The following is a 15,921-nucleotide window of genomic DNA, read 5'->3' on the forward strand; positions in this document are numbered from 1 at the left end:
CCTTTCGCTAACCGTCTTGCGGCCCGGAGCGGTTAACGGCCGGAGGTGGATGGGGAGGCTGACCTGTGGGCCACCGGTTTGAGGCGCAACCCTCTCTGCCATGTGGGCCACGTGGGGTCCACCTCCCGGTCACTCGCCGCCAGATGCGGAGGATGGAAAAAAAAAGAAAAGAAAAAAGGAAAACCTTATCTTCTTCCCGGATGGCTTACGCAAACGCGATGGGATGGCAAGATCGGCTCATCTCTTAAAGAGCATGATCTTTGCGTGCTTTGAGAGCTCAAGATCCAAATTTAGGTAAGAAAAACAAACCCAAAAATGGTAGGAAGCGAGCACGCATGTTATGTTGTCTGTGCTTTCGTGTACTGTACGTGTACATGGCATGTAGAGTATGATTTTAAACAGAAAGTTGCTCGATGGTTTTAAAAATTGAGCTAAATAAAGCTTATTGTTTTTTTTTTGGCTTGAACTCGACTTGTTCAGTTCACAGCTCAAGTGTTAGCTGTAGTGGTGCTTAAAAGCTCAAGTGTTAACTACTGGAAGTTTGATGAAAATGTCAACGCTGAAAAGCAGTAAGTTTACGCTTTTCGAAGGAATGGGTACGAACCAAGAAGCATATCCTGGCCAGCAGAAACATCACCAATCACTAAACAAGTAGCAGGACATCTGACCAGTATATTCGATTCTCCTTTTTTTTTTCCCTCTTCTCTCATCTCGTTTTGTCACGTGCGTGCACATGACGCGATAGCTGGATCTATCCGCCAGCATCGGGATGCGGTCCAAATGACCAATCATGTGTGCGGTTAAACCATGAGAGAAGGCGTTTCCTTTACCTGACAAAATCAGGCCGAAAATTCTGAGCTTGGGCTTTGCAGATGGCCTAGTTGAGTTCAACCAAACTTGTTAATTTCATCGAAAATATATAAATTTGGAAGAAGTTCACTTAGTGACCGGAATCTAATCCGTGACCATAAACCATAAAACCGGATAACTCGACCCCCCAACTCTTAAAACTGGTGCAATTTGACTCCCTTAATGGTTTTGGAGGGCTGTTTCGCTGACGTGATGCCTACGTGGCATCCCAGTCATCAAATAAATTAAAAAATTAGTGGGGCCCACCTGTAAGTGACTCCACCCCTATATTCTCTCTTTTCTCTCTTTCTTGATGGCAGCGGCAGCGGCTGGACGAGGGGAGCAGCGGTGGCCATCGGGGCGCAGCGGAACCGGGCCAAGGGCGGCAGGCGGCAGCGGCTCGGCCACGGCAGTGGGAGGACGAGGGGAACGGCGGCTCGCGGCAGTGGGAGGACGAGGGGAACGGCGGCTCGCGGCAGTGGGAGGACGAGGGGAACGGCGGCTCGCGGCAGTGGGAGGATGAGGGGAACGGCGGCGGCGGCCCGCGCTGCCGCTCATCGTCCTCCTCCTCATGGTTACCGGCGTGGTCTCCGACGGCTCGCCGGGGTCGGGGCCATTTCTGGCTGCAGCTCCGTCCACTCGCGCCGTTCAGCACCGGGGCGGCGGGACTAGCCGCGATGTTGGCTGCCGGTGCGCGCTGCTCCTGCTCGTGTGTGCCGCGTCGCTCCGCTGCTCGACCGCGCCCAAGAAGCTCCTCATTGGCGGGGTCTCCATCGAGGAGCCGCGCGCTGGCGGCGGCGGTGAGGAGTGCGACATGTTCAACCCGCTCTACGCCTCCAGGGACTGCCCCTTCCTCGACGTCGGCTTCCGCTGCTCCGATAACGGCCGCCCCGACGAGTAGCTGTTGGATTGTAATCCTAAGCATTTATATTCTATTTTGTTTTGTTGCATGTAGAGTTCGGTTGGAGTCTGAATTTTGGCCGGTAGAATAGCATTTTCTGTTTTAGCATATTTGCTTCATTCTTTAGCTGCGATGACTCGGCTCGGATCGTGGGATGGCGCAGTCGGTAGTTGATCCGAGATTGTCGTGATTCTGTTATGCATGCAACAAACTCCGTGTGGAGATGAATAAATAGAAGAGAAAACCGGAAAAGCTGCACGGCATTACGCAGCGAAAACTCTGTTCGTCAGTTGTTCTGTTCTGCTCTGTTTTACTGAAAAATTGTTCAGTTAACTGTAGCTGCACCTGCAAGCGTCAGTGTGTGTGTTCTGTGAGATTGAGAGCCAGTTCGCGTGAGTTTTCTGACAGTAGCCTGCCAATGGATGGAAATCCAACCCAACACGAATGCTGGCCAGGAGCTCCGTGAGTCAATGTCTGCATGCAAGCTCTACGCTGTAGGCAGCTGCGGCGGCCACGGACATGTGCTATGGCATGCCCAAGCGCGCGAAATAGCTGGCCCGACAAGCGCGGCGCCCGCAAACACCTCCGCCGCCGCCGCTGCCATGTAAGCTCGAGGCGCAGCTATACGACATGGCGCGCGGCGCGTGTGTGGTTGGTCGCATTAGCGCCGGCGTGCATGGCGAGGCTCTCGCGCGACGCCACCGCTGCCGACGAGCACTGCAGTGTGGCTGCATGGGTGATGACTTGTGGAGAGCGTTCTTGACGGCGAGGTGAAACCGTGAAACTTCGAGGACGTCGATTTGGGTACCAATCCATTGGAAGATCCATGGATTGAATCCATTCCGATCCAGAAAGATGTCTGCGTGCTCCAACCGCATGCAACCCGTCTTCTGAGTGAATCCCACTGCCGCGAGCCGCCGCCGAGAGCCGTCGTTCCCCTTGTCCTCCCACTACCGCGAGCCACCGCGGTTGAGCCGCCGCCCCCAGTCCGGTTCCGCTGCGCCCCGATGGCCGCCGCTGCTCCCCTCGTCCAGCCGCCGCCGCCGCTGCCATCAGGGGCGGAGCCAGCATTTTGAGTCACTGGGGTCATGGCTTTTACTTGTATTTATGTCGTGTTTGAAACTATAATTATTCTCGAAGCTAGATATTTTTAGCTCAAAATTCTTTTGGAGCTAGAGCTATGAGTAAGTTGGGATTATTCCATTTTGCTAAAAATAAATATTTGAAGTCTATTCTATAAGAATTTCTGAGGTTTTTAAGGTCCAAAATTTTAAAAGTTATAACTATATACAACCGGGCATAACAACCATGTGCTTTTTCAGACATACAAGTATGTTCTGAAAGTTGTTTATTATTCCATCTGTCTCAAAATACAACTACCTACGTCTCTTTAAGAGATTAATGTTAGGGTGTGAAATAATTGTGATTGGTTGGAAAAAAAAGTAGGTGAAAAAAATTATATCGGGAATTTTGTGATTGGAGATGGGATGGTTCATAGAAAATAGCTATATTTTAAAGCAAATCTGAATCTTATAAGTAACATATTTTGAGACAGAGTGAGTAACTTAAAAAACACATCTAGTAGTTGATTAGCAAAACTTCTGGCCTAATGCATTGATATACATAGCACATAGCTAAAATAAGTAGTTGGTTAATATATCAAATATGTCTAATTGCAGCATTAGTAGCAGATTGACAGTAGCATAACACAGCTAACAAATTATGCTTCCAAAGAAATAAACGGTACACTTGTTTCAGCTTTCCTGAGCTCCAGCAGTTTATCAGGCTGGCCGGGGTCATTAAGCTTTTGTTGCTGTGGTCATTAGCTACAAAATAATGAACAATTCACTTGATTGATCGAATGTCATCGGGGTCTAATGACCCCAATGATAGTACTGCAGCTCCGCCCCTGGCTGCCATCAAGAAAGATAGAAAAGAGAGAATATAGGGGTGGAGTCACTGACAGGTGGGCCCCATTTATTTTTTATTTATTTGATGACTGGGATGACACGTAGGCGCCACATCAGCGAAACCGCCCTCCAAAACCATCCAGGGAGTCAAATTGCACCGGTTTTAAGAATTGGGGGGGTCGAGATATCCGGTTTTGTGGTTTATGGTCACGGATTAGATTCCGGTCACTTTTGAGGGTCACAAAGTGAACTTATTCCTAAAAAATTCCAGTGATGAACAATAAAGGCCCAACTTGAATATGGATTACGACCAGAGAAAAGAAGGCCTATTCGGCCCAGTTAAGTTCTTAGAACACGAAAGCTGTTTTGGGCCTCATTGGTTGCCCAAACCTAATTATAAACCTGAACTACTTATTGCAAAAAAAATATATAAAAAATTTACGTGTAAAATTTTTGAGACTATCTGTGCATTTCTCGATTTTTTTTTTAAATTTTGTCAAATAAAAATATGGTACAATAGTAGTGTATTTACATTGTAATTTATATGTAACTATAATGTAATTAATATGTAACTTTCATTTAATTTTGAAACTATTAGATTTGTTTTAAGATTCGTGCAACTGGACAAGAAAAAAATCACAACGCATACACAAGTAAGGGGATTTGGTCCATGACCTCTGCTTCGTGAAAATAGCATGTTATTGCAAGATTTTTAAAAATTACATACAAATTATATTGTAATTACATGTAAGTTACGATATAATTATACCGCGATTACAATATATTTATTTTTGTCAAATTTTTAGGAGAAAATTTGTTGATAAATGGCTAGCAAAACTAAAATTTTTATATATTTGTTCGAGCGACTTAAAAGCTAATATATAAAATGTATTGAAAATATCATAAAATTTACTTTAAAATTAAGTTTAAAAATTTAAGTTCTTATTCTTTTAGGCAATGAATGGTGCTCTTGTTCATCATACATTGCGGCAATGCGGCCGGGTCTCGGTAGTCGGTAGCAGCAACGCTGTCAAGTTCACAGTAATAGCTGTACAAATCCAAGTCGAAGCTGCTAATCGCGTCGATACGATCGAAGCCACTCGAGAAATCGACGTGACGAAAAGCAGGGAGAAGTTGTGTGTGTGGCAGCATGTACACGACCGCTGAGTAAGATTCTCCCGACGCGATTCTTTCCACGGTTCCACCAACCTGTAAGGCTGTAACACATGTGTCTCCAGTTCATTCAGGCGGCCACTGAAGAAATGGGAAAACGAAAAGAGAAAGACTCCCTGTTGAGTCTCTCCCCATCGTTCTAGTGCTTGCCCTTTTTTGACTATGGAATTTTGATGTTTCATGTTTTGCGCTTGCACGCAATTAACTTTCGATTCATGACCACGAAAAAAAAAAGGATTTTTGATGCTCCATGTTTTGCACGAATTTAGTTTCGATGCTTTCATACCCTCAAAAAAAGAATTTTGATGCCTCCATGTTTGGCACGCACCAAAGAAAATTGTAGGCAGAGAGTACTTCCTAAAGCTGGATATAATGCCATCGTTATGTAAGAGAGAATCTGTCGATATAACCGAGAACTATGCGACCAATTGACGAAAACATACTGATGTATTAGATGGTGCTTGCAGGCTTGCGGCAGCACTCACTAACAGCCCCATCTATTACTATAAATAAAAATTATTTTTAGGCAAAACTTTCATAGATATGTTTCTTAACAGCTTAAAAGTTAATGTAAGAAAACTACGTTAAGAAAATAAAATCAATTTTAAAAATTTAAATTTAGCTTTGACTTTGTCTAGTACTATTAGGATAGCCAATGACGGAGACTTATGCTTATTGACCAAAATTTAAATTTTTAACATTAAACTTAAAACTGATTTTAAAATTTTTTATTGAAGTTTATTTTTTATATTTATTTGTATTTGCTTAGAACATGTATATAAAAATTTTATTTATAAATATGCCATTTGGCTAAGCCAAACGATGGGAGTCTCCAAGTCGCCGGAAGACGGTGACGCTAGGTGGGCGTGGAGCAAAAGCAGCTCCCCGTTCGCACGTCGTGAATTTCTCCGGTGGCGACTCGAACATCTGCTGGACTGCTGCGTCCCGTGCATGCACAGCGTCGGCACGCACGCGTGGCGGCATGGTGTTTCATCTGACATATAAGTTTCCCATACTGGTTTCACGCAGCCACACCTGGGCAAGTGGCCAGCAGATGCACCTTGAATTTTGGGGCAGAAAAAGAAAACATCAATCCACTGGTAACGTGTGAATGATTGTTCTCCCGTTGATTGGAGTATTTATATGTACGGAGCATTGTATCGCACTAAGAAAAGAAAGATTAAAAGTGCATCATCTTAGATTCTTCGTGTAGGTATAAAATTAAGAAAAAAAATTGTATAAAATTAAGAAGGGGGCTTGCATGATGCACAGCACAGCTCGGCAGAGGTGATGCGTGTGCATCCTCCTGGGAACATCCTGACTGTTCCCGATCGACGCTGACAAGACAACGCTCGTGCATTCCGTCATGGGAGAGCATTTGGTCAGCTACTCCAAGAATATGATGACCATCATGTACTGCCTCCCCCCCCCCCCCCCCCCCCCCCAACCCAAAAAAAAAACAGAAAAACAATGATCAATACCGAGTCTTTTGCTAGCGAGCTGTCCATCTTTAGTAATCCTAATCACTTAATCAGTATTAGTAGTAGTTGTTGTACATACGCATACTAACAGAGAACTGAAGAATTTTGCAATGTCAAGTATTCTGCTCGACTGCAGCAAATCGGCCAGAGATGTGTCAAACAGTGCGTGCGGCGAGACTTGCGTATTGTACGCTCGTCGTCGTCGTCAACATGTAGAGGCAGTGCACAGCCCAACAAACTGTGCCGGTTATGCCTGCCTGTTTAACCTGTTTTGACTACGTCCGGGCCGGTCATGCTGTTGGCCTGGCTTGACTTCGATCGTTTTTCTCGTTTTCACCGGCAGTGCAGCACAACTGAATTGACCATGGAAGTAGTATAAAAGTATAAAACAGTGAGTTTTTTTTCTTTTTTCAAGGCAAAAACGTCATGAGCTCTCTGCCAAAGACTCAACGTGCCAATCACTGTTAGGAGGAAATTATTACACCGTGAGAAGAACTAAACAACGGAGAAACTAGTGGAAACAAACACAAGAAAGGTCATAACATGTCAGGATACATTTTTACCGAACGGTAACATCCAACATCTTAGCTCTATGCCTCTAATCTCTATGGTAGTATGTAGTATAACAGCTGATGGTACGGTGCGTTGCTCGATCGTCACAATTAATTGGACGGTGATCGTGACACGGCGAGTACGTTAAAGCACGCTTTGTTGTTCAGTCGTTGACGATTAGGCGGGAATTAAACCAATAAATGGCACCTCTTTATTATCACACAACAACACTATGCTAAGAAATGCTACTACACTACTACTAGCATTTGTCCCTTGCACAATTGCATCGCGTAACTGCTTGCGTAGGTCGACTCAACGACAAGACCTCGCCGCATATGCAGTGGGGAAAAACTGAGAGATATCTTTTGTCATGAAGGCTCCAATCCGTTAATTAATTGTCACTTTTGTCAGCGCTCTTCTTCTTGTGAAGTTGTGATGGGCTGTGACCCAAAGGAGATAGGAAATCAAAATGACATCAAAAATAAGCTTCTGCTCTTGATAATGAGTCGATGAACACAGCCATCATCACCGCGAAAGAACACGCAAGCGTTCATCCCGATTAGGTGAGCCGCGAGCCGGTAGCAACAATCACACTATCACGGAGAGCAACGCACACTTAATGTGCCGGGGTGGTAGCCGTAGTGGAGTACGCTAAACCCTGAAGAGAATGATTTGACCAAAAAACGTCTAGCAAAGCCTAACCACCAAACTTTTTACCCGGCCAATTAATTTCTCTCTACTACGCAAGTGTGTGAGCAATCTTAATTATATAAAAACGAAAAATGAAACAGGTGAAATTAGTTGCCGGGAACGGACCATACAGGATATATCATCAGAGGAGAGGAGGGCAGATGAGCGGCCAACCACACGACGATGACTCCTTCCTCCCGACGACGTGTAGAATTAAAGCCCCGCGCGCCGCGGTGTTTGCACCGTTTTTGCGAGGTGCGACAACGAGCCAAAAAAAATATCTACGTACGCCCTCACGCAGCCACGCGCGAGAGCTACTATCAGACAACAGAAAACGGGCAGGCGCGCCCCATCGCCACTTGGTCGCTGCTGCCGAAACCGGCAGCGCTGCCTGTTTGCCACCTATCCCACCCTCGCCACCGTTCGTTCTCTCTCTCTCTGCGCTGCGCCGCGCCCCCTAGCAACAACTACTCGTATGGTCGCGGGATGGGTGTATAAAACCGCGTGGTTATTATAAATCTTTTTAATTTTTAAAACTACAGTATATCATATGGCAACCGTGATAACTGATAAATTGTAGGATGATGTTAAACAGTTTAGGAAATCTTGGTGTATCCCGCTCCCCGCTTAAGCTCCCGTCTCTCTCTCGCTGTTATGGGGGCGAGAGGGACATGTGAATTCAATCGGCTGGGATTTCTGGTTTGTTGCTAGTTGCTACGGTGGTATGGCCTCGTGCAATGGATCACGTACCGCCGTAGTACGGGTGGTTCGTTGAGCACCAGGGGGCCTGTGCCCTGTGGGCTCTCTCGCTTGTGGACAGATCGGTCTCGTGAAAAATGGATTTACCCCTGGCGTCGTTGGCTCGTGCCTGCTGTACACGTTCTTCTGCAGTGTCCTTGTGCTTGTTGATCGTTGTGCAATGCTGCGTGAGGTGGTCGATTCTATAGACCTCGACGAATTTGAGTTGTTGACCTCAACACCATTTCCTGTCATTTCCAGCCCCATAGTTTTGCTGATAAGAGGAAAAAGTGACACGGCATATTATAAATAAAAAATAATTTATAAATAAAGCTTGTATGTATATGTTCTTAACTATTTAAAAATAAATACTGAAAAATAAACTATGATGATAAAAATTTTAAAATCAACTTCAAATTTAATGTTGAAAATTTAAATTTTGATAGATAAGCATAAAAATAAATATAAGCCAAAAGAAGAGAACAGAATTCATTTTATTCCATTTCACAGCGCTTTCTCATCTTTACCTCGTACATAACGCCCCACCGCGCATGTGGTTGACGTAGCTCGCTGGCCCACGGGCGCACCCAAAACCCACACAGCCCCAGATGCGCAGCAGCCGCACGGCCCACGCCCACGCCGACGGCAAAATATCGCCGTCCAGGGGACCGACCGCTCCTCCCCTCTCCGCCTCCAATTCCACCCGCCGCTCGCCCACCACCGCACCACGGGGCCCCACCCCCCTCCCAAAGTAAATCTCGCCCTCGATGACATGTGGGCCCCACGTGGAAGCCCACCCTGGACCACCACGTTGGCGCACCGGGTATGTCTATGACAGGTGGGCCCGATCTGACCTGGGGGGTGGTGGTGTGAAGCGCACGACGCCATGGGTGCGCGTAGCGAAGGAAAGCGCCTCCACTATAAAACGCTTCACCCTCTCTCTCTCTCACCTCCATCTTGGCATTGTTCGCGTTCTCCGCCATATACAGCTCTCTCTCTCTCTCTCCAACCACTGCGTCGTCTCGCATCGGTCGGTGTCGCGACCACCCGGTCGCCGCCGGTGGAGGTTTCGGGTCGGCCACCTGACTAAGCCGCGGCCACGCAGGTCGCCGGCGCCGGTGCGCGCGGCAGGGATGGCGCCGACGGTGGGGATCAAGCGGTCGGCGGCGGCGGTGGCGACGCAGACCATCAGCGTGCCGCCGCCCGACGCGCGGTTCGCGGTGCGGGAGGCCGTGCGGGCCACCATCGCGTCGCCGCCGGTCGAGGCGCCCCCCGCCGCCGCCGGGAAGGCGGCGGCGCCGGCGCCCGCGGTGGAGGGGTTCCTGTGCCTGGAGGAGGTGGACGGGAGGCGGTGGAGCTACGTGGTGGATGGGGGACAGGGGAAAGGGAAGGGGAGGGGGAGGGGGAGGAGCGGCGCGGCCGTTCCCATGGGGGCCTCCGTTAGGGCCGTGCCGCTGCAGTCGCCGCTGCCGCCCGCCGAGGTGAGCTTGCTGTGAATTGTACACATGCTGCCATGTTCTCTGCTGATTACTGTTTGTCCAATGGCTCTGCGCTGTGGGTTTGATTTAGGGTGATTAGCTGCGGATTTTGAGCGATTCGATGGTTCGAATTGGTCTATGTTGTTGGTTGGATACTTAGATTTGTTGACTCGGAGGATTAGGCATCTGCAGATTTGATTTTGGGGTATTGATCCAATAGGGACCTATTTTGCTGCGGATATTTGGTTTTTTCCCTCAGGATGTGGGGGCTCGCTGATTTTGACCTTCTCCGGCACATTTGAGTTAAGTGATTCGATATTTTCGAGGTAATTCGAGGTGAAACTGGGGGAGGTAGGACGGCATCGGGGCTTCCGGGTTTACAGTTAGCTTCGTAGTAAGTTTGTCGTATGCTTCTTTATCGCATTAATTTCTAGTTAGTTCGAACATATTTGTTCAAAATTTAGGCCTCTTTTGCTCGGGAGATTTTTTTTCTTGACTAAGGGTCTTTCTGTTTAATACGCGGAAGTTCCAACCTTTAGTTTGTCGATTCTCTACGTTTATTTCAAAGCATAGTCTCGGGATAGAAGGATTGATTTGCTGTTGAACTTTTGTCCAAAGTCTTTAACTACGAGTAGTATTATATAGTGTTTTCTCTTTTAACATTTTGATTTTCTATTATTGTTGAAGCTGTCAGGTGCCTTGTGAAAAAAGCTGATATCGGTACCTATTTTCTCCGTCCCATAATATAAGGGATTTTGAGTTTTTGATTGCAACGTTTGACTACTCGTCTTATTCAATTTTTTTTGCAAATATAAAAAATGAAAAGTTGTGCTTAAAGTACTGAAGATAATAAAATAAGTCATAAATAAAATAAATAATGATTTCAAAAAATTTTGAATAAGACGAGTGGTCAAACGTTGCAAGTAAAAACTCAAAATCCCTTATATTATGGGACGGATGGAGTAATAAATAATCTACAGTCACCATATACAGCTTGAAAATAATAAATAACCAAGCAAAATAATATGGCTGCAGGAAGTTATGGCATTCATAAGATCATATGTTGTGCCTGAAGGCTTTCCGGATAGTGTTACTCCGTCATACGTCCCATACATGACCTGGAGAGCCCTGAAGGTATATTTCGGAACTTGTGTTCACTTGTCGTTTGTGACTTCTGAATCAAATACATCATGCTAACTTAAAATTATTATTTTTGTATCCCTTAGCATTTCTTTGGTGGAGCTATGGGTGTTTTTACAACAAGAACCTTGCTGAGCTCTGTTGGAGTCTCTCAAAGCAAAGTAACACCAGGAGCCATTGCTATCAACTGGATCCTCAAGGTAAATAATTATGTCTATTCAAGAGGATATTTTTTCTGGTCACCATGCTTGTGTAATTTATTGAAGTCTTCTGAGAACCGGGGAAATTCGTGCAATGAAGGACTCAGTCAATCCATTACCACTGGCATGAACACAAAACAAGTGGAAATCAATGAGTATATGCTAAAATAATCTTGTTTATGATCGCTAATTCCTTTCCAATGAAGTAATTGTTGATGTATAATAGCTTCATAAGTTGCCCACACCACAACGACCCGAAGAGTCTTATTCTTCTAGTATTTTTGGCTATCCAATCTGCACAACCAAATAGCAATACCCTGTTTTCCTGTTGATTATATTTTCTTCTTATCCTTAGCAACAAAGTAGGCATTTTAATCTGCCTTGTAATATAATATGAATTCTTGTTATGCTATTGCTTCAGGATGGTGCAGGTCGTGTCGGAAAAATGCTTTTTGCACGTCAAGGAAAGAAGTTTGACTATGACCTAAAGCAGGTAAATCATATGGAAGCAAGTCCATTTATGCAATATTCACATTATTCACAATTTCTTTGTCCCATGTACACAACTGACTGAGGCTGAAAATTTCTGCAGCTCCGCTTTTCTAGTGATCTATTGCTGGAGATTGGAGCTGGAATTGAGTTAGCAACTGCAGCCTTTCCTCAATTTTTCTTGCCCATGGCTTGCGTAGCAAATGTTGTAAAGGTCTGTCCTCACCAGCTGTTGCAAACCACACATATTGGACTTAAAATATATCTATCTGTTTCAAAAAGTATTGATGAAGAGCGTTCTTTCTTTCTGCAATGTTCTAGAATGTCGCGGCTGTTACATCAACATCAACTCGAACTCCAATTTATAAGGCCTATGCAAGAGGAGAAAACATTGGAGATGTCACTGCTAAAGGCGAATCTGTTGGGAACATTGCAGATCTGGTAATTATTAATCTGTTGAGCTTTCTTGTTACTAAGTGGCTTGTCAATACCAAGGCTTCCTAATGCTGCTATAAATGATTGTTGCAACCTACTGATTTCTATGCAAAAACATTGTCCATGTTTTTGGCCCCTCCAAGCATGCCCATTGTGCATATAGCCTATAGTTGTAGATGTTTTGTTACACTGAATGGAAGTGTAATTTGCAATTTTTGTACGAAATCTACAGTATGGAGAACTAGTTGTGTTTGTCTACCTCGCACTATATGTTCTTCTGTGTCTGCCCTGTTACCTGCAATTGTACATGCAGCTGAAAGTTCTGCTTCGATAGCATAAGTTACCCGCAAGTATCTTTTATTTGATGCCACTGCATGGCAATACACATACAGAACAAGCAGAATGTTTTTTAACTCACTTTGGAATGTTACTAGTCTCATACTACTACACTTAATTCAGCAGTTATCCTGACTTTGCCTTGTTATTTTAAATGAAGCTGGGCACTGGCTTGAGCATCTTCATTTCAAAACGGAATCCATCATTGGTGACTTCATTTGCCTTCCTTTCATGTGGTTATCTTTGGAGTTCATATCATGAGGTTCGCATTCATTCTTTCAAGTTATTGTTTCAGTGCTTTCTTGAACTCTGGAAGATTTTATAACATATGTTGGTTCCATTCCTTTTACCAGGTGAGATCGGTCGTGCTAAATACTTTAAACAGAGCAAGGTTTACTGTTGCGGTGGATTCCTTCATTAAAACTGGTGAGTCTAAAACTTCTCTTTTGGTTGTTGTGGGAAGTGCGACATTGATCCTTAATTGTTTATTGAGTCAATGAAGCAGTGCCTTTCTGTGGGACAATACAAACAATCTTCCAAATGATATTTACATAATCATATTCATATGGCACACCACAGTATAAAATTTCTTTTGGTCAAATACATGAGACTGCTATGAAGTATGGACATAAGTTTTTTTCATATCTAGCGTGGTGGCCCACTATCATCTAAGAAAAATAAGTCTTCAAATGCTGAGCTTGAAACTGAATCTGGTCCTTTTCATATAAAATTAAATAGGTGTCCTGTTTAGGCACTTTGCTTTTATTCTATTCTGTCAAATACTTAATATCTAATTCTCTGTGGTCCAGGGCATATCCCCTCATTGAAGGAAGGGAACTCACAGGAGACGATATTTAATCCACCTTGGCGGCATGAGCCAATTGCAATAGGTTTGTACCAGTGCTTCTGATTGCAATCATTCTTGAATTCTGATACATATTGGATGGCATTTCATTGTCCATGCATAACTAATTTTCAGGATCACGATTTGGAGAAGCGTTTCAAGAACCTGCTTCATTTGTTGCCATACGGCCATTGTTTGAGGTACATCCTTAGTTCCTTGACCACCAGCACATAAACACAAACCCACAGAAGACATTGCATTTTCTGTTTCCCTCTTAAAGAGTGTCATTTCATTCACTGGTCGGCTATATCTGGGCATATGAAATATTTCCTTCATATATCTAACTTACAGGATGAGAGATACATGGTAACATATAACCCCGCAAAGGATAAGGTATATGCTTTGCTCAAGGATCAAGCAAAGTCAGATGACATTATCAAAGCGGCTTTCCATGTAAGCACCTGTCCTCACTGCATTAAGGGTTTTTTGGCCCCGTTTATTGTTTATCCTTTATTCTAACATGGCGTTCTGCTGTACAGGCTCACGTATTACTGCATTTCATCAATGCGTCACATGCACGGAAGCAGATGAACTCCAGGCGATCAGATCCTTATGGAAACCCATGTAACATGGATTTCATGGCACACATAGCTGAGTCCTGCAAAATTGTTTCTTCCTCTTATGGAACTTTCAAGAAGAAAGCTAGAGAACAGGTACTATTCCTTGTCTTTGTGATAAATACTGACCCTTGCATCCCAACTACTAGATATAATTGTGGATAAGCCACTTGAATGAAACGGTTGCTGCATGACTTAACAACATCCTCTTTTCTGTACCTCAGGGTTGGATAATGTCAGAATCACTGCTCAACCCTGGGAAAGCTCGGTTGTGTCCTGCAAGGCCATAATGATTTTACTGTTACTGGGATGGCAACATCTTTCAGACTAACTTCTCAGCTAGACGGGATGCTCGGTTGTTTGTAGTAGCTGAACTGACAAATGTTGGGCCCGAGCACCAAGTATGAACCAGTCATCCTGTCATGCCATGAAAACCCGTTTTGGTTGGCACCAAAGCTTACCAAAACCATGAGAGAGCAATGCACCTGGCAATCTCATCAGCAGGTGGAATACCACAAGTGCAGAATAAAATTATGCACCAGAGCAGGTACGCAGATTAAGAAATCTGGACAGGACCCAAAGGGCAGCAAGGGGATTCCAGATTTCCAGCCGTTAGCTTGCACATATCAGAGGCACAAATGTTTATGTTTGCTGCTGTGTTGTTCGCTTGGCTTAGCCGCCCTACTGTAACCGGTTTTATGCGTTAGGGTGCAGAGTTTGTCAGTCTTTGAAGCTGTTTATTTATGCGGATCTGGCGGTCTTTGAGATGTTTCCCTTTCTTTCGACCTTTCTTAGGGCAACTGTAGATTGAGGTTTTCCTTCAATGGAGAGTTATGTCCATATGGAACGGAACCCATCCTGTACAATGTACATAGAGGTGCTCGGTAATAATTGTGATGTGTTTTTTTCCCCGATTTAAGAATGTTCTCGAAGAACATCGCATTGCTGAAAGTTCAGTGTTGACGTGTTGTCCGTGGTGTAATGTTCGTTCTTTTTCACTGAACAAAAGCCAAGGAGAAGAAGATTACGAACTACTGAGAAAGCGAAGTGTTTTTTTTTGACAGGGAGAAAGTGAAGTGTTGGCGACACCCTACAAATCATTCCAAAAGAGAATCTGGGGCAGCTTACATAAGGAAATTTTGTAAGGCCCAAAACCTCAGCGGCCCATTAAAATTTTCAGGCTGCGTTCGTTCATAAATGAAACGATAAATTAATACTGTATAATTAATTAAATATATTGATTAAAAACTTTTAAAATAACCAGTAATATTTTTAAAACACCATTTCTATGTAGATTTTTAAAACATATTATTTTACTAATTTAAAAAACATACACATGAAAAACGAGCAAGTAAAAATTAAGAAAGTGTTCAAAAGAACACAACCTAAAACACATCTGCGTACCGGAGCAACCAATTGATTTACGAAGACTGAAACCAAATGATTGACGAAGACTGCTCCGCATAGCTGTGTTTTCAACATATACTTTAAAAACTTTTACCACTGAAAATAAATACTGACTCTCGCGTCGCCCCTCTCATTAGGCGACACGGGAGGCGACGCCCCCGCCGACGCGCGTTCCCCCTCCTCCCTCCTCCGCCTCGCCGCCGCCCGAGCGACCGCCGGCAAAGCCGCGCGGCGCAAGGATGGCGGCGGCGGGGCTTCGTCTTCGCACCACGCTCGGGTAGAGGGGGACTGCCCGGGGCAGCGGAAATCGCCTAGATCCGTGCCTCCCGGCCGAATCTGGCGTGGAGACAGTCGGCGGCGGCGGGGCCAAGCGGTCGTGCTGGCGGCGACGGTTAAAGGTGCAGCGACGGTGGTCGGAGGTGGGGCGATGACGGAGGAGACCTCCAGATCCGCCTGGATCTAGTGGGGTGGTGGCCGGCGACGGCGTCAACTGGTGGGGGCGTCGGCGACGGCGCCTGGTGGTGGCGGCGGCGGTGTGCGGCCGGACGGTGGTCGGCCTGGCTGGCGATGGCAATTGGCGACGGCGGCGGCGGTGGCTCGATGGCGTCTGCCGACGGTGGCGGTGGCAGCAGCTGGCGGCGGCAGTAGCTGGAGATGGTGATGGCTGACAGCGGCGGCGCA

At 45.3% G+C, this 15,921-nt stretch overlaps 1 protein-coding gene across 1 annotated transcript; it reads left to right on the forward strand.

Moving 5' to 3' along the window:
- Positions 1-9,260: 9,260 nt before the first annotated feature.
- On the forward strand, positions 9,261-14,784 carry LOC127757257 (protein root UVB sensitive 6-like). The gene is made up of 13 exons (XM_052282747.1): positions 9,261-9,775; positions 10,808-10,906; positions 10,999-11,112; positions 11,534-11,605; positions 11,705-11,815; positions 11,923-12,042; positions 12,533-12,634; positions 12,726-12,798; positions 13,182-13,262; positions 13,352-13,416; positions 13,568-13,669; positions 13,756-13,929; positions 14,058-14,784. Exons 1-13 carry the CDS (start codon positions 9,428-9,430, stop codon positions 14,121-14,123), a joined length of 1,527 nt encoding a protein of 508 aa, XP_052138707.1. The 5' UTR covers positions 9,261-9,427; the 3' UTR covers positions 14,124-14,784.
- Positions 14,785-15,921: the final 1,137 nt, after the last annotated feature.

The sequence above is a fragment of the Oryza glaberrima genome, chromosome 1, assembly GCF_000147395.1.
Source record: "Oryza glaberrima chromosome 1, OglaRS2, whole genome shotgun sequence".
NCBI lineage: Eukaryota > Viridiplantae > Streptophyta > Magnoliopsida > Poales > Poaceae > Oryza > Oryza glaberrima.